Raw genomic sequence first — 25,716 nt, 5'->3', positions numbered from 1 at the left:
GCAATCTTTAAAGGCGCCAAAGATGGATTTTATGTGTAGACAGAGTCCAGCTAGATGTGTCCTCTTGTTTCCATACTTTCTTAGCCAACTGGGAGCTGATAGTGGCCTCATAGAAAACATAAATCTACAGATATGCGAGTCATAGGTTAAATTTAACACCTTTTTTATCTAATTCTCAGCACAAAGCAATAACTGTATTCCAGAAACGTTGCATTATTCATTTTAAAAAGTTAATTTGAACACTTGAGGGCATTTTTTTGTTGTGGTTGGTGAGAAACTGATGAGACACAGCAGCAGTTTTACCTTCAGCAATATTTGCGAGTGTGTCGATGCTTGAGTGAGTGTTAAATTGTCCGTGTGCCTACCAATCATGCCGTTAACGGTGCCGAAGAGCACCGAGCCCTGGGTGGGTGTGGAATTCTCGCCCAGATTCTGCAGCACCAGCGAGCCGTGGCAGAAGACATTCACAAACTCCCCCAGGTGGAAGACCCCCACCTCCTGCAGGTGCTGCCGCTCCTCGTCTGTGGTGGCCGCACTGACCGTGGAGAAGGACGGCGGGAGAGAAATAGAAAGAGGGGAGGGGGAGAGATTAAAAACATTGGGGAATAAAGAGGGGTCACACAAGAGCAAATAGAAAGAGGAGAGATCAGAATCGAGTGTGAAAAAAAAAAAAAAGATTTCAAAGGCAAAGTTAGAAATGTTTGTGGGTGAGAGTGATCGATTAAGCAAATGACAAACAAGAGGGGCAGAGATATCAAGAGCGCCGGTAAAGGTCAGGGAGTAATAGAGAGGTAATGGAAAAAAGTGTGAGGAAAAGCAGAGAGCACACTCGGAAAAGAGGTGATACAAAAATAAAGGTCAAAAGCACTCTATGATCTGACCTGATGTATTAGAGGGATAATAAGCATTGGCGTTAATGCAACACACTCGCTTTCAGACCGCATCTTTCTTCCTTTGCCCATGAATTCAACACTTGTCTAATAGAAAATGACTAAAATGAGAAAAGCAGCCGGGCGGCTAAAAGCTCGCTGGCGGGATGACTCATAATTTCCGAAAAACAGATGCAAGGACAATGCTGTTAAACCACATTTGTATCAATGATGCTGCTCGGAAAAAGGTATCCCGAGATTCTGGGTAATGACATAATGGTGATTTGAGAGGATAATATCGGATGACTCGGAAACTTTTTGACATTTTAGTTCTATAAAAAAAGCTGATGTGAGTACAGTCAGTACAAGGAAGGTTGAAATTCATGTTGAGGAAGCTCACTGCAGCTCTACATTCACATTAAAAACTTCATGTTCCCCTCACCTGTCCTTCTGGCAGACAAACAGATTGAAGGCGTTCTCTGCCCCCAGGAAGTTGTCATCGTCCAGGATTTCCACGGCGCTCATCCAGTTTGGATTGAAGTCACGTGCGATCTGACCGAGAGAAAAACATGAGATATGTTGAATTAGCCCGTAAACAATACAGAGGGGCCGAGGCCTGGATGAGGCCAGTCCGAGGGTAGTTACTGTATTATCCATGAGGATGAGGTTTGAGGTCAAACGAGTGCTGAAACCCAGACATAGTCAACATGTTAAGTGCATATACAAGAGGAGAAGACATTTTTAAAAGACTTAAAGATGCTCACGTCCACATAAGAGCTGCCTCCACAGAACATCTGCTCTATTTATGAGAGTTTTGGGAGGAAAAATAAACACCAATCTGTACCGTAATTATATAAAAAGACAGAGTGTGGACTCTGCTGCAGCTCATTGCCTCAAATAACTTTAAAACCATTAAAAAAATAAAATATATAACAGCATCTTAAAACACATTCAGAATATGTTATAAGGGGAAGCTTTTGGGGGAAACTCTCATGTGCTTTATTACAGAATGTACATTCATTTCACCCACAGGAAAAGGAGAAGATGACTGTATACAAATGAACAAGCTCCCAATTTTCTTTATTATCAATGTAGCATTTTGACCTGCAAGGTCTTGACCATGGCAAAGATCCATGTAAGTAAAAAACAGTCTTTGTTCTGCACACTGTTTTTTGGTTCACATGGATGTTTTCCTGTCAAAGACATTAAAAATCAAAAAGGTGTATGACCAAAAGCTTGGCAGCTTGCATATTTTAGCGGATGTGCAGAGCCTCCATTTCTTTATCTTTTTTTGCAGTTTTTTTGTCCGTGATTAGCACAATGTGCTCCTTCTGAGATGGGTACCATCCTCCTCTCTGTAGGTTGAGCAGAAAAACTGGAGCCAGGAGAAAATCACCTTAGCATAGCATGAGGTTTATTGGTTACAAATGCCTGCTTTCAATCTCAGATTGTGTGGCATTTTGAGGAGTGTTTTGTTTGTGAATAAATTCAGAAAGTCCTTTTCCCGGCCCCCAACCTACCCCCACTTATCACACTGAGCACAGCGCCGCAGCATGTGCTCAACAGTGTGCGTGACTCGTCCTCAAATCTCTTCATCTTTCCGCCACAAATCAATTTGAACACTCGGCTCTCCAAAAAGGCTGGGAGGTGTACGTCTGCCACAATGCTTGGCGGAGCGGGAGAAAAACATTTACACACCAAAGAGATATTAAGTGCGGATAAACAGACACGGACCAAATATTTGTTTGATGTTTGATCGTATCTCAGTATGTAAAAATAAAACTCACAAACTAGCAGCAAAGTGAAAACCCTGATTTGCGTTTTTACAGACCCTTTAGGTATGCAGCGACCCATTTAAGGCTCCCGTTTGACCTTTAGAGTTCTGAAAGTCTCAAATCTTCCCGACATCTCACCTCTTCAAAGTTGCCCTCCATGGGTTTGTAGGCCAGGAGCAGGACGGACCGCATCAGGTCCCCCACCAGGATGAAATCCCCTTTGGTCTTCAGGTACAGAGCCATGATGTTGTTGTAGTGGTTGCACTCGGTCCTTAGTTCTTTCTCGGCGGTCCACTCGTACAGACGGACCTAGAAACAAACATTCCAGGCGAGTAAGCGTTTGTATTTGCGTCAGCTGCCAGAAGGAAGAGGATCGGCAATTAGCCCCAGCAGTGTTGGATGAACTGGCTGACACTTTAGCTCTGTGTCGCCATCGCTCCGGATGAGATGAGCCTGAGTTAGGCTGAAGTGCTGATTAACCGTCTGAGCCATTAGCTGCCACATTACATGAAGAGTTAACGGCTAATTACACCCACTGCTTCACACTGTCTGCACCTTCAAACAGTCTTTAAAACTGGTACTGGGGTGGGACAGTGATGGAGTGGTGATGGTTTGATGCTAGAATATGTTAGCTTTACCCTTGGTTTAAGAGTGATGTCGAAAGCATCTCCCACAAGGTGCTACGAGATCAGAGAAGAGTTATCTTTTTAACGTGCTGTTTTTTTAATGTGATGAAGCTTTCATTATTTAGCTTTTCGTCATCTGGCCCTAACATTTTAATTCTTCCATATTTCTTACCTCCTTCTGCCTTTCAGTGCTTTTGTTTCCGTCTCTTCTTTGTTCTAATATTCTATTTAACTTTTCTTCTAAATCCTTCAGCGTTCAGTACCGTGGGCAGATTCATCTTTTGAGACACCCTCTTACTTTTCCTGAATATTTACATCAATACTTATACCTTATCCAATGACCTTCACATTGGCGAGGTAACGCTGCACGCACGCCGCACGCACGCACGCACGCACGCACGCACGCACGCACGCACGCACGCACGCAGGCACGGGTGCAGTAACATGTAACAATGCACAAGTCCAGTGTTTATAGCAAAATGCTAATTTGCAACACCTATCAACAGGAGGCTTCTAGAATTAACTATTTAAAGATTTACATTTTTTTATAAGTAACTTATTTATATTTTGGCATTAGAGAAATAAAACATTTCCCAACCCTCAGATATTTTGGTTCTGACATCAAGAGAAATGTTTGCAAGTGACAGTGATGGAGATTTAATCATCAGTTCATGAGACAGAACAACGCAGTAGAGTGCTGCATTAAGTGAAAAAGTTATCGAAAATGGCATTTCATAAGCTGAAACTATCATCAGAGGGTAATATTGTATTGTAACCACTACTATGATGGATTAGTCTTTAATGATTAGAAGTTCCAATTTTAATGTTATGCGTTTAAACTCTGCTATTGCTGTACCAAGAAGTCAGTCAAAATAAATCATTAGAAGCGGTTTAAGGTACATTTTGCGTTATTATGGATGAAATGATTTCTTTAGAAATCCAATTTAAGGATGAAATTAATTCAGGAGAGAAGTGGTAAGAAGTCATTCTCTGGACGGTGAGATTAGTTCCAGAAATCTGCAAACCATGACTATTTGATTCTCAGTATCTTCAGATAAAGCCTTCGTCTCCAGCTTTTAATCCTTCTAATCTATCTATGTCTCAGTGTGGATGAGCATGGTATTACAGGACAGTCGGGGGGTAAGCCTCTTCTTTCACACTGTATGTCAAGTGTCCCGTGTGGGATGAATCTATTGACATGTAGATATATAATATGACTGAGGGGGCACTTTGCTTCCTGAACAGATCACATGCTTCTTAAAGAATTAAAGAAAGGAATGTCATCCAGAGGTCGACCGGCTGGTGAGAAAAATAATACGTAAGGCTCAAAAAAAGTGTGGACACTATGTGAACTTATTTGAAAAAAGTGCCTCTTCCAAATCCAAAAAAAGTTAAACCAATCATGGCCATTACCTTGTTGTTGCACTGTTATTGCAGGATCATTCAAACAACATCAATTTTACAATTTTGTTAATGGATTTCGTCTCTATCTTGACTATTGGCCCAACAAAAAAAAAAAAGATCAATTTAAAAGATTTATTATGGTGAAAATAAGGATATTCTGAAACAAAAACATGCACATATTCTTGAACTTTCTCAAGGAACAATCAGCTGAAACTAAGTTTATGTGTTGGTTACAGTATTAAGGTTATTTAAACGTCCTTAGCCCTAAAATAAAGGAAGCATTTTATTCATATTTTATGTTTGTGAAAATGCAGTTTGTCTTTATGTTGAGCTTAAACAAGAAAAGAGTTGTATCCCTCCCATGTAGTAGATGCAGACTTTGTCCGGGTATTTATATCAACGCTACAGTGTAAACACAACTAACAGCTAAAAGACCTCTTGGCATACTGACAGGAGGCGCACTTGAAAGAGGCAGGTGGTCAGCACCTTATCAAGAGCTGAGACTAAAGCTTTCAAGTTGGCCAACAAGTCTTCAGACTTTCTGACAGTGAGTGTAGTAAAAGCATGATCTGACAAATCGACTTACATCAAAGTGTACCGTGAAACCGACTCAGCGTTCAAGCTGCACTTTTCCCTTCCAATATTTTACACGAGTTGTACAAAATATCCACAGCGTCAGTGAGGAAAAAAGTCAGTTACTTTGTACGTCTTGCTGAAAACTCTTACACCACTTACTGTGCTATTGATGCTTGCCAGCAGTTTGCCATTGAACTCCACCATAGAATAGACAGCTCCTTTCACTTCCTTCTCAGCCACGGTCTGCAGCTTACCTGTAGGTAAAGAGCAGCACGCCTGTCAGTCTGTCCGTCCAGCTAACAATTTAAGTGTTACATGCTCAATGTCAACTTTAACTAGCACCTACAAGATCTCAGTGAGGCAGAGCGTAGAGTACAGTGGTGACAGGGATGCAGGAAAGAGTATAAAAAAAACAAACAACAAAAAAAACAGAAGATGAGGCTTCAGGAAAATGGTCGAGGAAAGAATGAGAAGCTAGAGGAGGATAAATGAAAGTCACACCATGCACCTTGAGAGGGACAGAGCATGAAAGAGAATGAGGAAATCAGTAGTGGTAAGAGGGGGGGGGAAAGTCTGATAAGAAGAGATAAGACAATGATTAAGTGGGAAGGGAAACAAGAGCATCATAGGACAAACAGGAAGGAGAGGAGAAAATGAAACAAGGTGAAGAATAGAGGGACGAAAACAAAATGAGAGGAACAAGAAGAGGTTAAGGTGGAGAAAACTAAACCTGTGTGTGCACTTGAGTTTGTGTTTGTTTACAGAGAGAGCTAAAAAAAAAGAAAAGAAATAATAATAATAATAGTAAAAGGCTCAGCTACTGACCATCAGTGTAATGAAAGACGATGATGCGTCCCTGCTTGGGCTCAGCCTCCTCTGGGTACACCATTGCCGTGCCGACAATGAAATACACTGACGGGTCTTTTCCCAGACGACATGACACCATGCTGAGGGCGTACTCACTGGGGAGGAACTGATGGGCATGTAGAACTGAGGGGAATACAAAGCACACATATATTAAAAAAAAACACTGCAGCAGCACTATTTCTCTCTCTATTGAAAAGGTTTACTTTTGTCTTTTTAGTTTTTCTTCATACAAAAAGGAGAATCTGTAGACACAGAACCTTATTTGGGCATAGTTAGCGAATGGGGTTTTCATTTGTAGTCTGGATACAATTGTCCACTAACATTTCTGCCGGGACGGTCTGTATGCAGAAATATAACCTGGATTAAGAGCCAAAACAGCAAAATGCAATCTGCTGTAGTACAGTCCAGGAAGTCATCAGCAGCAGCAATCTCTCTAATAATGATTGAGCTTCAATTCATGTCTAAAAACAAATACTGCACGCAAGTGAAACTAACAATCTGTCTCTGAATGTTGGACTGAAAACTGAAGCGGGCAGAGCGTCTGCTTTGGCTGTGATGGCTCCGGAGCTCTGGAATGATCTGCCTGATGAGGTCAGCTGAGCCTGAGATCTCTCTAAATCTAATTTTGTAATCTGTTTTTAAGTGCTCTAAAAATAAAAGATGATTGTCAGTATTAGCAGATAACTCAGAAATATCAGCCCAGAGGCCCATATCCTCAGAAAAGAAACGACGGCTTCCTATTTCTTGGGACCAACCAATCTTTCTCATCTCAACCTCAGTTGTGCAGGCTTCATAACAAACTGTCTGACCTCATCTTAACTGAAATAGGAGGTTGCTGTTTTATGACTCCTTTGAATTATACTTCATTTTGACTGTTTTCTCATATGTGGTGCCAGAATGTCGGCAGGAGATCGTCGGTGTCAGACGTGTTCTAACCTACTGAAGATGCTGTTTGAATTAGGGAAGGGTTTGCTCCAGGGGGAACATGTAGGAGGAATATGGGCTCATCAGTAATGAAGACACTATTTTTATGTTGATATTACAACATATATCTGGAGGTGTCTTCAATGTCAATGAAGAGCAGAGAAGAAAAAAAACAAAGTGTGAAAAAAAATGTCATCAACACACTTTCAGGCCTGTAGCGATTTCAGAAATAACCTGCTCTGTTCACACATCAGCTCACTTAAAGACACATAAGGTCAATTGTAGATAAGTTCAGGGTCTCTCTGCTAGTGTGAGTGGAGCGATTGGCGGTGTCCTAAAATTCCAACAACTTTGGATGAAACTGCCGCAGTGAGTCTACGTCGTCAGTGTAACGACCTGACCTTCATCTAATGTGAAGCAATTTCTAAAACGTTTAAATGTTGGTACGAATCAAATAATAATGAATGACTTCAGGAGAATAAAAGAAGGAAGTGTTTCCAGTGATATTTCAGGACAAGCAGAGAGAGATTTCCCAGTTTTACAGATATCCCGAAGATAAACTGAAAAGGAAACACTATTCAAGGAGGCTGGGTAAAGGACATGTTTCTCTAAGGAGGTTTGGATCCTTTGATATCTGCAGGAAGCTCCTTCATGTTTTTTTTTAATCAGGGAATCTGAGCTCATGTCCTCTTTAATGCTGTGCACCGCTCCGCTGATATAAAAAAAAAACAGGATCAATAAGATGATAAGAAAGACTAACTCAGTGATTGACCCTACATCAGATCACAGAACAAGAGACAACAATTCATAGGTCACCATTTACATAGTGTTTGTAACAGACTAAAGCTCATTCAGTGATAAAAACGTGTTATGGTTCATTACCGTCGGATTCTTATTTGTTGCAAGCCTGCAGGAGCTTCGCTGCAACAAAACCCCCCATAGAGCAAAATGGGAAAGATTAATAGCCATATGCAAAGATTTTAAGGTGGAAACAATTTATCCACATTATGCAAACAAATTTGTTTAGGATAGGATAATACTTTATTGATCCCAAGAGGGGAAATTTGGGCGTTGCAGCATTACAAGACAATAGAAGAAGGTCAAACAAAATAAAACTTTAAACAGTAGCAGTAAAACTAAAGTGAGTGAGCTTAGAAATGCGTAACAATTCTTTCACTGCACAGGAAAACAAGGGCCCCTCGTTCAGGGCGTGATTGCACAAGGGGCCCTTTTAAACTGTTAAACAACATTTAAAAAAAAAAAAGTGTTTTCTATTTTAGATTTTAGACGTCTTACTTATAGTTGCCATATTCTCCGATCAAGCCAGTGCCTCTAATATGATTATGTCATAACGTGGAACCATCCATGGTACACAGACACAGGTGTTTTCAGTCACAGTATCTTAACTAATGAGATCCGCACCGTCTTTTTTTATGTGTGTTTATTTTCTTCCCCCGCTCTCCTGTTTGTTTGTTATATTTTAATCCTAGGTTTTACTCTTCTATTTTTTCTGGCAATTTTGTGCTTAATCTAGGCAGCATACTAAAATCTTACCAATATAAATATGTAGGGAAAGTACTCTGCACAAGGTATGGCAATTAATCACATGTTTCTTACCTTAAGACATGAGGGAAAAAAGTCAATTATAGAGAAGCTACAGAAAGCACAGCCTTGTTTGGAAGATAACAGCAGATTTGTTGTTTGATGTTTTATCAGTAAGCTGTGAGGTGGTTACACTGTCTAACATCCCTGCATCTCTTCTTAAAGACAGGGTACCAGTGCTGTCACCTGCATCAATGATCTGTGTTCACTGAATGACAAGCATCAAAGTAGACAATTTGCGACTGCATTAGAGCGTCTCCGCGTCTGATTGATGGAAATCTAATGACAACTAAATGAGTGGTTATCTGATCACACGTTGATAAAGTGGATTCAGCTGTGGATACATTGTGCTGAACCAGTCCCTCATTTGCATATCATTTACATATAATATACAGCAATTTATGCCGTTGTGGTAACTCCTGGGTTCCGATAGGGAGGCCTGGTGCAGTGAAATCTGAATTGCAAAACAGGATGGAGCAAAGTCGTTTCACTTTGAGTGGGCTTCACATTGGGGGAGGTTAGCTTGACGCTCAACAGGACGACTGTTCTGTGTGTGTGTGTGTGTGTGTGTGTGTGTGTGTGTGTGTGTGTGTGTGTGTGTGTGTGTGTGTGTGCCTGCAAAAAGCCTGCTTAATGTTTAGATACTTAATCGTATTAAGAGCAAACACTTATTGTATGGAGAACAAAAACAGATTAATTCAAGCTCAGTAGATGAAATCATTCTGAACCTTTCTTTGGAGTAGTTTGGGGCGTCGAGCAGCTTAATGAATGAGTGTTGGGACCTATATGGAGAAAGTGTCTCATGCACTGACCTGGTTATTCTCTGAGCTGAGCAAACAATATTTAACCATCAGAGGCTCCATATGAAAGGACCAGCTGTGTAAGATCAAAACGAAATGTTCATCCAGCTGTCTCACCTTCAAAGGTGTGCTGATCCACGACGAGCAGGCTGTGAACCTCCACCTCTTCACCGAAGGAGGTCTCGTGGGGAGAAGTGCTGCTGGGGAAGAGCTTGCTGGAGCTCACGCTGCTGGAGAGAGCCTGCAATGATGTTGGATTTATCAGAGAGGACAGGAAGGAGAGGTAGCGGCAGAGAGGAAACCTAATAAACGCTGTAAAGCAATTCAAATCTCTATTTCTGCGTGAGTTCGACAGCCCGGCCGGCTCCATCTGTGGCACCAGATGTGCGGCATTTAAAATCAGGTAAACATCTTTCTGGTCATCACGTGTGAGGGGCTCTGGCTCTGCAGCAATAAATACAATCACAAATAAAAGCACACACCTGTCCCCCTGGGGGGAAGCTGGAGAGCCAAGCTGAGTGGACACAGCACATGCTGTCTGTGTAAATCTGCCTGAAAGGACTTTTTGATTAGCTCTCCGAGTACAAAGCTCTTTGAAAATGTTGCTCCTTCTAGCTTTTCTTTCTTGGCAGCTGAAGCCAAAGTTATTGTTCTTTGACAGCATATCAGACAAACGGTGATTATGTTTAATTTCATTTGGACTTGACGCAAACTCTCCCAGCTCCTAAATTTAGCTTGAGAAGATCCGACACTGAACAAAATGTCTTCATTCATTGCACTCTTAAATGTTGCCGGAGTAGCAGTGAAACACAAAAAAGAGAAATATATATTGTAGAATCTTATTGTAATTACATTTTTTATTACAGACTATACTTTTGGGGTGCTAATGTTCTGCCAGTGTGAGCTGTAACTGGGCTGAGATTACAATTCTGATGACAAAGGTAAATGAACCGAACAGCATTAAGATTTAAATGTAGTTCCAGTGCACATGCTAAGTGACTAACAGGACAGGACATGCGTTGTCCTAACAAGATCCCAGTTAAGGTTATAAATAATGCTCTTAGTCAGCATGCCCGGTTAGATAAGAGTGCAAAAACAAACAAGCCTTCTGGGTGTTTCAGTTTCTCTAAACACAAACATGGGGCTACAGTACCTGAGTGCTCGCGCTGGGGCGCACAGCAGATGTGGTGCCGCTCACATCCTGGATCTCCACCCGGCTGGACAGAACCCCGAAACACTGCGAAACCTCCTGATAACAGATCCGCCTGTAGGGGAGTGAGCAGAGGGAGAGAAGGAAAGGGAAGATGCAGGTAAATATTAAATGGGGGTGCTGGTTTAGTCGCCCCTTCTACAGAGGCTACAGTCCTCATTGCACTAGTTGCAGATTTCAATCCCTATCCTGAAGCTTTCCGGTGCATGCCATCCCCCCCTTCTCTCTTCCCTCATTTTCTGTCTCTCTATATCTTTCCTGTCAAAGTCCCAAGCACATTACACACACTGTTGACACTTCACTTTAGGTTACTATCTTACTTTTTACCCGCATATCAGCTTCATCTCTGTGGCACATGTATGGTCACATTATATTAATCAGCATAACGTCATCCTGGGAATCCTGGGAATCATGGGGCACGTTTGGAGCGCTACATAAATGACTGTCTTGCCTCGCACTGCCAAGAGAGCCAAGATGTACATTAGTCATATGCTAGGCCACTTTTTCCATGCAACATTGACATTTTCCATTATTGCAAACACATCAGTGTCTGGTCATGATGCCCTTTAAAACATTTTGAGGAAGGGAATATAAAGTTATCCTGCAGTTATTTGACAAAAAAAAACCAGCTGGTGAAAGTAGCCCAAATCAGAGCAAACAGGGAAAGTCACTGCAAATATGAAGAGCACACGGTTCATTTGCACAGAATTTGCACAGATGATGGGTATGAAATGTTCCTTTGAAGGTCAATTCTAATTTTTTTTTTTTTTTTGGACAAGCAGACTGACCTGGGAGACTCGTAGAGGGGAACGGTGCGAATGTGGAGTTTCTGGATCTCGTCGATGGTGCCGATGGTCAGGGTGCTGTTGTTGGCCAGAGCCAGACTGTAAAAGACACAAGATGCAGATTAGTAAGAGGGTAAAACAGAACAAACGTATCCTCCAACTTCATATCAAAGGAAAGATTGATTAAATGCATTACTCTAAGAGATCATCTGAGCAGACAGTGTTTGATGATAAAAACAAAGGAAAGTGAGGTTTGCATTTTTCTGAACACTTCAAAGCCCCAGAAGGAAAACATAAAAGAACAAAAGTTTCCTTTAAGACAAAGAAACCCCTGCAGACGGAGCCTACCTGTCGGGATAGCCCTCAGAGTTGAGTGGGCACATGTAGTTGACCTCCTTGAGGTTGACGTTGGAGAAGACCAGCTTGTGGTTGGACGAGTAGATGACTGTCGGTCGGTCGGAGCAGGCGAAGACGTTAGAGGTGGACAGGGATCTGAAGGTCCTCAGCACGGTGGGCTGGGTGCCGAGAGTGACTTTCTTACGCTCGCTCAAGGCGCCTGGGGGGAGGAAATAAGATGTTAAAAATGTTTTTAAAAACAAGTTCAACAGAAGTTTAAAAAGGTGGGTGTAATGATCTTATTGGGGTCAAAATGAACACTTGAAAAGCACATAAAGTGAATAAAGTTCTATCACCATTTTGATGTTCTTGTGGATGCACTCTGCACACACCTGAGACCTGCATGAAAGAATCTTCCTTTCTTGTGTTTCTCCATTAATTTATTTAGGCTTTTCAGTAAATGAGTGTGACTTTAGGCTTAAAAAACCTTCTGTTATTTGGCTTGTGATGCCTTTATTTTTCCTGCATTCTGACCACATCAAGTGACTGTGAAGTGATCAAAACAAATCAAAATTAATGAGTACATTTATATGCACACTAATGTCCTCGCAGGGGAGTTCTTGATTGAATTCAGAACAAGATGTTTACAAGGAACAAAAATTACCTGATTATATTCCTAACCCTCATAATCATAACATTTGCAGTTCATGCAGGGGAGGTCCTGGAGGGGAGGATTTGAGCTTTCCCAACTGATTACGTGTTTTGTGAGGTTAGGCCATATACTAAAAGGGTCAAACGGATCTTCTTCTAAATTTTGAAAATGTTCATGGAGTGAGCTGAGTGAGCCGTCCTGCTGGGTAACGAGTCCAAAAAAAGAGACAGTAAAGTTGGCTTTAGTTAGAACACACAGTGATTCAATAAAGCAGCAATTATAGCAAAAATAACTGTTCCAAGGCATTAAACTTGTCAAATTCAATTTGGTTTTCACACGGAGTAATGAACAGCTTGTCAAAAAAAAAAACTCTGTTTTCTGTGGCTCTCAGTTTTATAACTTCAAATGATGTCATCTGGGTATCTTGACATTACCATGAATCATGTTCCCATGTGCTGACTGAGCATGTTGCCTGTTACAACTGCTCCCAAGTTTAACCCCGATAAGTTATTTCTGATTCTGACTCTGGGTCTACGTCGCAACATTTTTAATACTGACCCTCCATCACAAACCCTGATGTGAAGAGTCGAGTCTTCAGTAAATTATAAAAAGTCTTTAAAGGAAGCATGTGAGACTTTTTGATCCAGTAGATGTCGCCTTTAAGCACCAGCATGAAACCAAAACAATTTTCTGTGTGGCGACACCTCCACCATACTAAAGCCTCGATCTCCTCCAGCGACACACCTCCAACCCCCCTCCCCTCACATATGCATGAAGGAGTTATCAAAAGGAACGCACCATAATTAAGCATCATTAAGCAGAAGCGGCGGACAATTTTGTCCTTGGTTCGGGCTGTATTGTTTTGTTAGCGGGCTAATGTTAGCACACTTCAGTTAGCTCGTAGCTACACATTGGACGTAAATTTACACTGAATGAGCGTGATCTAAAAACGCTTACATGACAGTCAAATAAGTAGTGAATATGTTATTCTTTTTTCTCTAGTCCTCGACTAAAACAAGTTTTATACAGAAGGGGAGGAGTCAGTCGTCCCGTCCATCTAAACATGTAAACATTTCTCTTTTTTTCCAACTTTAACCAACAAGACTACATAATGCTACACACTGACAGCCAATAAAAGCACCAACAAAGATCTTAATCTTCAGCTCCCTCCAGGTGTAAAGAACCTATAAAGACCTACTGTAACACACTTGAGGATTTATCAGCTAAAAGGAAGAGACGGAGCAATTTCCCTCGGCTGGTAAAAACTATACAGGGTTAAAAATGTTGATTACTGGACGAACTCCAAATGAAAACTTTTAGCAACCCTGTTGCCAAGAAGTACTATAAAGTAGCTTAGAATCGTCAATGTGGTGTTCACAACTTGTTTCTCCAGCTCCCGAGAGACCAAATTAGAAAAATGAGTTATTTCAGCTTTGATTGGCAGTAAGATTCTCTGAAAAGTTTAGAGTTGACTTATTCCCATGAGGTGGCGCACAGCAAGTTTAAAACAAATAAAAAAATATCAATACATATCATTACTTCCCAAGGAAGATTGGCGGGTTCCCAAACCGGAGTGTTTAAGTGTTTGTATATGAGAGAGCAACATGAAAAGTTTGACAATGTGTTTGAATTAAACTGTATATTTTGAACAGGAGTTAGTTTTTTTCTGGCAGGTTCGACAGCTCAGGTGTTCTATCTCTGAAGTCACAACGTTTGATTGCATCACGGAAATCTCGTTCTGTAGTCAAACAGGAAACACAGACTCGCAGTAGTTTCTCCACACTGAAGAGTTCCTCCACATTTACATCCAAATGTAGAGCTGGCAGTTACGCAATTCTCCGTGAAATTCTTCTCTGAAAATGAAAAATGTTCAGACGGCTGCCTGTGGCCTTGCCTGGAGGACAGCAACAGTCTGAGAAGTTAGAAGAGCTTTAATGTGAAAAAGAACCTACCAGTCTGCAGGTCCAGGCCGAAGTAGAAGAGCGCTCCGTCTCCCAGCGCGCACAGCAGGTAGTAGCTGCCTTCGAAGGTGGTCATTAGGATTGAGCGAGGGATGATCTCTGAGGGAACACACACAGAGGCAGATGATTTATTCTCCTTGTTGTCTGGAGTCACAGGTTCATGGATAAACACCGAAGTGATAAATGTCTGCAAAAATGTCTTTGTCAGAAAAATCAATAAGGGTTATTGGCCCGGCTGGCTGGTAACTTTTTTAGAAAAACATTTAAATGCTGCAGGATAAATATAAAGTCTTCTGTCTTCTCCGTTTCCCAAAAGAACCCTGGATTGTCTGACTGCAGGCACCAATTACATCAAAACAGCATTGGCTCTGATTAAAGGCTTGCTGGCTGACTCAAAAACAGCAGTGTTAGAAATGTGGCTTCTAGAAAGGTTGCATGTTTCCATGGTAATGTTCATCAGTTATTATGAGGAAGTGAGCCAAGCTATTAAAAATACAATCATTAAGGCCGGCTCAAAGTTAAAAATAAAAACAGAAAAACTTCGTCTCAATTATAATTTAAAATCATTTAAATCCACAGAACTAACAGAGATAAAGTGAAGCCGCTCAATGTGCCAGTGCTTCCAATGACAGAGCTAAAAATACCGACACTAAGGGCAGCAAACAAGCTTGTAATGTTGAGGTTCCCTGTTTTTTACCAGTACGCCGTTACACTGTCCTTGTTAGGGCAGTGAGCGAGAGAGAGAGGAGCTGGCTGAGTTTGAGCAGCTGTCAGTCAAACACGTTTGGATAATACTGCGTGACAGTGGGTAAGAGTGTGGAAATCCTCCTCATGGATGCAGCAGGCTAATTGGAGAGTGAGAGTCCTTTTCTTTGCCTGGTTCACCCCGCTCTGAAACTTTGTCTCCAGTGACTGCTGACTTTTTGATAAGTTTAACCAAAAGGCAGTCAAAGTCCTCTCTTGCATATTTCAACACTCGCAGTTTAAACACTTTAAGGGTCTAAATGGGAGCGCTAAATGCATTTGGGTTGAGAGCATATTTAATGTTCAAGTACACATCTAGAATATATAAAAAAAAATGAGGAACTTCATGGGGGGATGAAATTTACATCATATATAATCTATTTCAGGTACTATTACACTATAAGGACCCATTACCTGGGTGTATATGTGAATAGTTCTTCATTATCCACAGCAAAGGGTAGCAAAGTCCACACATTAAATTGAATTATTTAAGTCCTGCAATAAAACAGAAAGGGGAATTCTCCGTCACAGTTTTCCCAGGCATTAGGTGCAGAGTGCTTGTTGGCCCGGGGCTGCAGAAAGGTTACTGATCCCATGTGGATTCATGACATTTAAATGGGCTGAAAGGTGTTTTTTTTTCTTCCTACCTTTTCACAGATCCATGCTAGCTGTTTCCGTCCATTTGCACTCTGTTATGCAAAATAGAGGTGCACTAATGTATCTGCCAAATATTTGCATTTGCCGATATTTGCCCTCGTGACTGACATCAGCCCATCGGCTAAAAAAAGTGGCATGCACCGATGTCATTAGAAGAAGGGTTTCTGATGTGTGTCACAAATTAAATGCTGGAAATTGGGAAGCTCTCGTTTATTTTCATGCTCAAACATGAAAAAGAAAAATGTGTCTGCAGTGTGGGAGTGTCTGAGAAAGATCAGCGACATGCAGTTTGTAAGACCTGTAAGAGCGACATTTCAATATGAGGGACAACTAAAAAAAAAAACTATTTGAATACATCAAAGCTCATGGCTCATTCAGAAACAGATATGAAGAAGTAGTGAAATGATCAGAATAGGCTAAATTACATTATCCTAATTATCAGTATCTGCTATGAATGTCACAATCTGTTCGCATATCTTATGCTAAACGAGGCTAACCGTCTGAAGGCTGAGATTTCATCTTAACGACACAAACATTTAAAAGCTGTCTTTTGTAGTCGATCTATAACCGGATTTCAGTCAGTAGAAGAGCAATCCTGCTTTTGTATGATCATGTCAGGGCTGAATTTGGTATTTTTACATCTTTGTTTTGACCATCTTTTCATTCAAAGTCATGATCCTCTCCGCCACCTTCAGCCTTCTGAGGAGAGAGGATCTCTGTTCAAAAGTCCTTGGACAGTGTTGCGTGACTAACCAGCAAACTTTATAATATGCTCTCTCTCTTTTGTCGCAGAAAATGGAAAGTTAGTGGGGGAAAAATGTTATTGTTATTGAATTTTTTTTTCTTTAATATGAATGTCTCAATAGCTTTAAAACTGAGTTTCTTTGAATTCAATACCAAAGAAAAGGAGACATTTTACTTTAAAATAATGTGTAATGTGTCTAAGGTCAAGTTAGAATTAAACTGCACGCCCTCTCCTGCCCTGTATTCAGGCTGTGGCTTTCTAAGTGCTACTGAGCACTGAATGACAGAGACAATTCTGCCTTTATGTGCAAAGATTTGGTGGTGGGTGTTCAATTGCTTTCAGAGAGAGCTTTTGTTGGGTTAGAAATTATTTATTTTTTCCCCTCTATCTGTGAAGCCTATTAAGAGCTTGTATGTGCTATTGGACCAAAGAAAAAAAGCGTCACCTGACTTGACATTATCTGCATCGACTTTTGTCTCTCACACCAGCTAATACCAGCTTTCCTTTTCTCCTGTCAGTGCCTAGTGCCTCTCTTTTCTCTCACCTCCTCCCAGCATCTCCTTGTGCAGGGCCGTGAAGCAGGGCAGTTTGAGCACACGGGCGGAGATGTCGGTCCAGAGTCCCACGGCGCAGAGTGGTGACTCACCGCCTCCCTCCCCCAGAGGTGTGATGTCCAGACAGGCCACCTCGTGCTCCATCTCTGTGGTGCTGATGGGAGATTAGAGGGCATGAGAAAAACAGTAACAAGCTGCCCTTCACATTGTGGGAAATGTGACAGGGTAAGGTTGAGACGCACAGCGCAACAAAAGGACTACTGGCGTTCATGTGTTAAGTGAAACAGTGCACAAGCTCTAATTGAATTTATTCTCATGTGATTTGCAAATTTAGAAATGTTTGACAGGAATTTTGAGAGCCGAGCTGTGAGTTCACACAGCTTGAAGACGACAGACGACGATCTGTTTGATACCGCTCCACTTTTTAAATCGCATGTTAGATATTCTATTATTCAGCATTTCAAAATAAAAATAGTTAGGCTTTTATTTTGAATTTGTGTACTGTCTTAAGCTGAGAGAACTTTACTTGCTGTTTGAATTGAACCCTGCTTTTATTTTTAAATAAAGTTAGGACCTTCTGGTAGATCAAAAGTTACGACATTAACTCATTCTCCGAAAATGGAACTTGTTAGGAATTAAAAAGTAGATAAAAACAGCGAAAAAGGAACAGTACAAGAGTGAAATGTTTGATGAAATGAGCAGTCTGAAAGTTTTGTAAATCGAAAAGAAACATAGATGCAGAGGTGTCATTATTTTCCATCACTGTGACTACAGGGAGACACTGCAGAGGCTTATCTATGGTGCTCCTAAAGGGACAAAATAATGTGATTAATCTCAATCAAAAATTATTCACGCAATCATTTCAGACCTAAATGAATCACGATGAACTAGTTAATGCTGACAGCCTTACTTTATATATTTAGATTTCAACTACAATGGCCCTGATGTGCTGTTAAATCCATGCTTTGGGTGAGTGGACACATTCAACACAGGAATCAAGCAAGGTTCCATTTAGTAATTTGTGATGTATCAGTGAAATAAATATTTTCAAACATCAGTAACCTTACTGATTAGCATGACTTGATATACATCCAGGAACAGTAGCTCACTGATGTTTGCCAAACTTTACTTCACAGCAGCAGTGAGTCACTTCACTCTGTCTCCTTCATCGTGTCATCATTTATCATCACCCACAGGCTGAAGACAAACACTGTGCTTCAAGGAGGCCTGGTGGCCATTCTTTGCAGGCTGTATGTATTACTCTGAAAAATTATATATATTTTTGAGTTTCCTGGACTTTTTTTTTTTAGAACTCCTGTAAAAAAAAAAAAACACTGTCTCAAAGCACTTTTTTTTTCTTTTTTTTGGCAGTACTGGCACAAAGACAGCCGCAGGGGTAAACCATAAGAACAACATGACAGAGATATAATAAAAAAGTGAGACTTGACGGTTCAACTGCACTTTTCACTTTGGACTTCAGAAATGAGATGCAAATCCCTTATCTCAACCTTTACTGCATATCAGGGAGGAAGAGATTAAATTAAGGGAAAGATAGTGAAGGAAAATAACATCACAAGAAAGCTGTGACTCAGAGGTAAAGTTGCTGAACTATCGGGAATACACTAAAATGATGTTTGATTAATTAAACTTTCAATCAATGGTTCTGTTGGGTATTGTCCAAGCACAGTATGTACGATTCTTCCCTGCTGTTATATCACATTAACTAATTAATATACCGACAATTCTATCAGGCGGACCACTTTGTTATAAGTAAGTTGAAGTAAGACATCTTGTCTGTTTCCAAACAAGGCACAGAGAAAATCTCTGCAGCAGACTTGTGTCTGCACTACTTCCCTGAGCGAGCAGCTACAGCTTTGTAACCTTCACGCTACAAGGCAACTTGAAAGAGATCACAGCCAAGGAGACAACTGAACCAAAGATGCTTTTTTTTTTTTTTTTTGTTTTGTTGACTCCTCAGCGTTTCTGCACCTACAAGTGTTACCGCCACAGCCAGCAAGCAGATGAAATGTTTTTATAGATTCAGCAATCGTGAAAAAAGGAGTTTAAAAATTGTGAGTCAGCTGGTCCTCTGTGGCCTTTCTCTGTCAGATATTAACTGCCAACTCAAGAGAGCAGTGACAGTCCACAGCTCAGCAGGTGGTGTTTATGCATTTAACACTTAAAATAGAAATAGAATCCTAATAAAACCAGGTGAAGTGCATACACATGAAATGAAAAATAATTGGGAAATATCATATCTATATCCTTTGTATGTGTACCACACAATCTGACTCCGTAGGTGTCTCTTATCATGTGACTGTCAGACGGTCATATTTGGCATCAACTCCCCTGCTTAAATTTAAGAACTACTGAAGCTGTACACCAGCAGAACCTCTGAAGTCCTCTGATCAGGGTCTGCTGTTGTTTCTTAAACCAGAGTGGAAACATTAGGACACTGTACTTAAGAGGTTGTAGCTCAAAAAACTTCAGAACCGTCTCCCATTAAAACTAAGAACTGTGGACACTGAGTACATTCTTAAAAAGCAGCCTAGAAACCGTCTGCTTAGATTTGTCTGTCTGCTTTTATGGAATTGCATATATTTTAATGGCTGTCTGACTTTCCTTTTAATCATTTATTGTGAAGCATTTTTAACATCTGTTCTTTAAAAAAATTTCATAATTTAGTATTTTAATTTAATATACTAATACACCTCGAGGGAATTTGAACTTTTCACTCTGTTATTTTTGTGAGGCCGGCGACACGTATACATAGAGAGGCCTGAAATACACTCAAGCACACACAGGACCTATAGACATGGATTAATGGTCAGAGTGAGGGTTGGTGCTCCATCCCTGTGCAACTTACTTGTTAAAGAATGGTTTGACAAAGAGAGGATTTGATGATTTTGCATGCAGTGAGTCAAAGGGTCAATGCCACTGCTGTGACTATAAGGTATTTATGAAGCTGGGGTCAGTTACAGGTTAGCTCAGCTGGCACAAATTTAGAAGGAATGAGAAACAGTGAATCTGTCTCTGTCCAAGGTAGCAAAAACTCCACCAAGTACCAGACAATGTATTTACCACCAAGTAGAAGCGTCAAACACATTTCACCTCACTTTGCTAACAGTGTCGAGCATTACTTGAGAAACAGCAGTGAACTGACAAATTACTGTTCGATTGATCCTTTCTTGGACTTTTCTATGTCATGTTTATTGACCAATTTTGATTGTGTGGACCAGACAGAATTAGCATTTTTTTTCTAGTTTCTAGACTTTGTGCAAATTTGCTACCGGTTTGAGCTTTAGATTGACCGCACAGTCATGAGAGTAGTCTGGTAACTGCTGAACCAACCATCACAGATACAGTGAAACGGTCTGAGAAATACAGTTAGCTTTTACCAGAATATCAAATTATTTTTTTAAAAGCATATGTTCTTGTTGACTTTCATCTCCTGGAGTAATAACTGTGTAATAACTGTCTTGAAGTCCCCAGTTTGGCATTTGGAGCCGGAAGAGGCCACACTATATGGATTCGAGGGTGGATACTAATGAGGTCAATTCCAGTGACTTAAATTATCTGTAGTGACACCTACTAGACTGCTAGCTCAAAGTACATACCTCTAAGGCATAATAAGACGCCAACAGTGATTTATAAAATTGGGCCCTGTGCAGCTATCATGAATGGCTAAATCTGCTGAAAAGTTGGGATGTATAGCATTGACCTCCATGGGTTTTAACTCTGCAGGTTTCAGCGCTTTAACATCAGCGTCATTCTTAAGCCTTTGAGGTTGTTACTTGATCTACACAAAATGTACTGTTGTCGATGTTACAAGATATAGATATCTGTATGACGTATGATTCCAAAGGCTTATAGCATGACCTTTGTTTGCAGAGGAGTTGGATATTGAAAGTAAATCCCCAATTCATCAGTGTAAGTCAAATATTTCTGAATAATCAGACAGATGACAATGAGTCTATCCTCTGAGGGTGTGTGTGTGTGTTTATCTGTGTCCTACCTGATCTGTTTGAGTTCTCCAGCCAGGATCTGCAGGTAGTAAAGAGCCCTTCCCACAGCAAGCACCACCTGAGTGTGGTTACAGGCCGCCACGCTGATGTTCCTGCCCTGTGGCTCCTTCCATTCACTCACTAAAGCCTTGCTCTCCTGAAGCACCAGGCGCACAGAGCCTGATGTGATCTGGAAGCACACAGAGATTTTTCCTTTTATTGTTTAGCACAGTGTTTGAGCTACAGTGCTGAGATAGGAAACTGTTTCCAAGAGAATCCCATTATTTATATGCTGTTTTGAGCCGTTAAGGTGTTCACACATATTTGATGTATTTCTGTAAATGAAAAAGTGGAGAGACCCGAGAGAAGATAAATTACTGAACATTTAATCTATTCCATCTACTTCAATTCTGGTGCGTTTAAGTTCTTCAGCCTTCAGTTAACGTTTAAAAAGGGACACTTTCAGTAATCCTGGTGGAGCTCAAACTGATGTTCATAAGGAGAGCGAGTTTGAGTAAAATAAAGTCAGAAGGCTGCAATGACATTTTGAAATCATTACTGAATTTAAAAGCATTCATGGAAAATACAGCTCTTCAATCACTGCACTAATGTTTAGAGTCCAACCGATTTATAGGCCAATATTAGCATATCCAGTGACTATCAGTATTGGCTACTTTTAATGCAGATATGTGCTGATATTACTCGATTTATTCACCAGTCAAACAGCCTTTCATTTGAGTCTCACTGTAATACACTAGCAGTTCTTTTTCACAAACAGAGTGTGCTATATGGATTATAACAAGCACCATCACTCTCGTCTCCAGAAAGTCAAGCAGCAATGCACGTACATGTAAAGTTACTTTCCAGTTGAGTGACCATCTTGACTTAATTTAATATCTTTTCCACAAGTGTTTGATAACTGCATTTGAACAAAGATATCGGCCGATATAAAAAATCCCATATCGGTCGGGCCCTACTAATGTTAAGAAATATGGCTTGAAAGAAAAAAAGATGCAGTACATTAGTGCAGGATGTGTTTCATTAGATATCCATTTAATGAAACAGCAAAAACAAGATGTTTTCAAGTCCTATTAATTTTGTTATAGAAGTTAATTTGATTGCATCTGTGTTGCCTTTACAAAGGAGTGTGTATACCTGATGAAAGCCCCTCAGGTTATGGAAAAACACACACCTATCTAAAATGTAACGACGTGATTGGGTGAGCCATACAGCTGCAGAGGTATCATTTACAACAGTCACACTATAAATGGAAGTGTTTCACTGTTGGAGAGATGATATTATATGGGGGTGCAGTGAAATGTGAAACCAGAGGACTGTATATTTCTAATATTATGGAATCTTAATGGAGTCCTTGAAAGCAGTTATGAAGATGATATAGCCCAGAGTCTGCAGCCTGTTTATGTTGTTGTACTGAATATCAAAGCATACATAAACAGTAAAAATCTGACATCTTGTTGTGAAGGTAAGTGAAGACATCTTTTCACATGGGTTAAGTTTTATATCTGAAACACACAGTTGGGGAACAGCTAGTGTCCAAACACCTGGGGAGGTTATTTTGTCAAACAAGACTAAGAGCCCACAGCAGCTTTAGTGGCTGTGTGAGGCTGTTCTTAAGCACTGCGGTGCTTCCAGCTGAATGCAAACATCAGGGTGCTAACGTGCTCAGAATGCTGACATGCCTTATAGCAGGTAAAATGTTCAACAAGAAGTTTATAAAGTTACCATTCAATAAGTCAAGAAAGTTAGCGTATTTACATCTCCTAATTAGCACAACACAAATAGTACAGCTAGGGCTGATGGGAATGTTTTTTTATTATTGACAATGTTTTACTGTGTATACTGGATATACTGGGTGCACTTTGTAAGTACAGGTGAATCAGCCGGTGTTGGCTGATCTGTGTTTTTTTCTAGCTGATCTACCCGTCTGTTTCTACACTACATCTGCCACTTTAACTCGTTCTCTTGCATAAAATTAAACCCTATGTGTCTACCTCTTGATTCTTAAATTCTACTCTTATAATGCATCATCGGGAGAAAAAAAACATTTCACTGTGCATCTGTATATGGTTGACATTGCAATTAAAAAAAGGTGACATAATTTGAATTCTTGCTATTCTTGTAGAAAAAATGTCTAGAAATCACTCTTCAGTAGAACCAGAGTGAAAGTCAGGGGATCCACAAAGTCAAAGAGACAATGAACAATTACTATCCTGCATCTTCCTCGATCTTATTTTTCAAGCCCGGCACAGTTTCGGCAGATGTTCATCATGAGTCTGTTTTTGCCCAAAGATCAATACCTCCTAAAGGAAGTTTTTTCTTGTCACTGTAACTTTTCTAAATGTTGCTTAGTGCCGTGATGAATTCATGATGGGTCTTTGTAACATAGCACTGAGTAAGGTGTTCTACCTGCTCTTTTGTAAAGTGTCTTGAGTTGGTGCTATAGAAATAAAGACTGATTGATTGAGATTGGAAGAAAGCTTTTACTGTTCCCTCTTGAAGTTGATTTGACTTGTTTCAGTCTGGACAACTAGAAACAAATACCACCATCCCTTGTTCAACAAAAGCACAAATGGGTTACTGTTTTTGGCTAACTATTAGGTTTTCTGGTCTTTTGGCTTAGTCTCAAACGCTCCCTGAGAAATATTACTTGTGCCTTTTTTTTTTTTGATGTTCAGCATTTTATTAGCAGCTTATTTAGCCCTTTGCAGTTTTGTGTTGGATAGGTTGTGCACAGTCGGCTTCTTCCGGCTTGTTAGATAGAAATTGCGGGGTTAATTAGAGCGGCAAAGCCCAAGCTCACTGTCTATGTGCAGGACAGTCGACACAAATAATGAGCTAAAATAAGGGCCAGGAGCCAAAGATTCATTTGTGTTGGGTTAAACAGTATGAGCAACCCTTTCATGTTGTATGGCGTCATTTGATTCACTGTTAGAATTAAAACGTTATGTGCATAATTTGCAAAGTGATTATAGGATGTTAAAATGATAAGATGAGACAATGTTGCTGAAAATCTAAAGCAGCCCTTGTGATGACACCAGTCCTGTAATCTGCAAAAACGTCATTTTTGATCAAATCCACTCAAGGAAGAAGTAACACAATCTAACTCAACAGCTGGAACCTTTAGTGCAAATTTAAGCGCAACTTTAACAATTGAAAGTGACTTTATCTCAGGCAGGAACGCAGGAGTCGTGTAAAAACAACAAGGAGATGAGCTGAAATGTAAAAATGCATTCAGTGAAACAAGTCAGAGAGTTAATAAAATGTTCCAGCCTTTAAACACAAGCGTTGTTGTCATAACAGCCTTAAGATTAATGGTGCAGGGTCTAACAGTTGGCAGAATTCCCAGCAGGTCCCATCCTCGTTTTATAAAAGGCAAGCTAAAACTTGAATTTAGATGAAGTGCAATATTCATCTCCACCCAGTATAAAACACATGAGGTCCTTTTGCACCCTTCCTTTTCACAGCTGCCCCTTTCAATCATGTATGACTCAGTTCCTGCAAAGTCTATCTTATTAAACGGAGAAAGGCCACAGTTGAATTATTAATTTCTCTAATTAAATTTGAATTTGTGAAATTAGATGCTACCCCTGCTTTGAACTGGGGTGTACAAAGTCAGCTAATTCAAAGAGAGCAGGGTCAGACTTCAAACGAGTATCGATGATCTAAGAGTACACATACAACAGAAGAGTTTTCATGTGTGAGAATACGAACTTGGATGAGCTGTTGGTGCGCCACGTTGCCACAGTAAAATGTCTGCTGGTTGTCCACGAAGCCGGGGAGTTCAGTCTCCTCTACTTCCTCGCCGCTCAGCATCAACACTCTGAGGGAAACACACTCTTAAGATAAGATAACGGCATTTGGAATTGACTCTACACTTATCAGGCGGGCTGCACTCACCGTGTTTGACCCACGAAAGACAGCACCAACATGTCATCTGTCTCTCTCCCGGCCTCAGAGCGGAGGGGCCACAAACCTTTGAGTGAAAGTGTTGGGAAAAGTAACGTTACTAAATGCATCGTTCTGCAGCGCAAGACACCAATAATCCAGACAGCACTCCATTTCATCTTTAACTATGCCATCCATCAAATGTTAACATTCTGGAAGACGTACAGGTTGCTGATCCCTCTCAGAGAGCAATTGATTGGCTGAGTGAATAATTGCCTTTCATGAAGAGGCCAGGGGCAAGAGGCAGCAGCTGAGACTTTTAGGGCAGAGGCGGTCAATAAACAGCTGAAGCCTAACAAGTGCGAGCAGACCTGGACCTGGCCTGTGTGTCTCATTTAAGCCTTAGAGAAGTCTTTGGAGAGGAACCTCATTTTCTGAGATTAAGAGGTGTCTGCCATCATTACAGCTGATGGCATTCTTCAACTTGACAGTTTACTATCGCAGACACTGAAGTGCCCGTTGGTTTGCCTAATGAAAACAAATGTTTCCAAATTGGCAATGCTGCTGTTCTTTTGAAGCCAACCGCGCCAAGACCTAGGACTCCTGAGCCATCTGCCCAGACTCGCCTGCTGAGCGTAGACGAGCAACAGCTGACGACTTGGCAAGGTGAGGCAGATGCAGACAGATGTGCAGGTTGAAGTGGCATTACATTAGCCAGC

At 40.7% G+C, this 25,716-nt stretch overlaps 1 protein-coding gene across 1 annotated transcript in view; it reads right to left on the bottom strand.

Moving 5' to 3' along the window:
* Positions 1-25,716, bottom strand: part of ddb1 (damage-specific DNA binding protein 1) — a 56,043-nt gene that overhangs the window by 10,009 nt on the left and 20,318 nt on the right. The window contains exons 11-24 of the mRNA XM_065952700.1: positions 25,010-25,085; positions 24,824-24,932; positions 21,103-21,281; positions 17,078-17,241; positions 14,379-14,486; positions 11,787-11,994; positions 11,442-11,537; positions 10,597-10,708; positions 9,561-9,684; positions 6,076-6,240; positions 5,410-5,504; positions 2,783-2,953; positions 1,312-1,421; positions 366-535 (exon numbers count right to left, since the gene is read on the bottom strand). Coding sequence (XP_065808772.1) covers positions 366-535; positions 1,312-1,421; positions 2,783-2,953; positions 5,410-5,504; positions 6,076-6,240; positions 9,561-9,684; positions 10,597-10,708; positions 11,442-11,537; positions 11,787-11,994; positions 14,379-14,486; positions 17,078-17,241; positions 21,103-21,281; positions 24,824-24,932; positions 25,010-25,085 — 1,887 coding nt within the window. The remainder of the gene's footprint in view (positions 1-365; positions 536-1,311; positions 1,422-2,782; positions 2,954-5,409; positions 5,505-6,075; positions 6,241-9,560; positions 9,685-10,596; positions 10,709-11,441; positions 11,538-11,786; positions 11,995-14,378; positions 14,487-17,077; positions 17,242-21,102; positions 21,282-24,823; positions 24,933-25,009; positions 25,086-25,716) is intronic.

This window comes from Labrus bergylta, chromosome 3 (genome assembly GCF_963930695.1).
Source record: "Labrus bergylta chromosome 3, fLabBer1.1, whole genome shotgun sequence".
Lineage (NCBI taxonomy): Eukaryota > Metazoa > Chordata > Actinopteri > Labriformes > Labridae > Labrus > Labrus bergylta.
The sequence above is the reverse complement of the archived record's forward strand: the minus strand, read 5'-3'. Positions and strand labels throughout refer to the sequence as shown.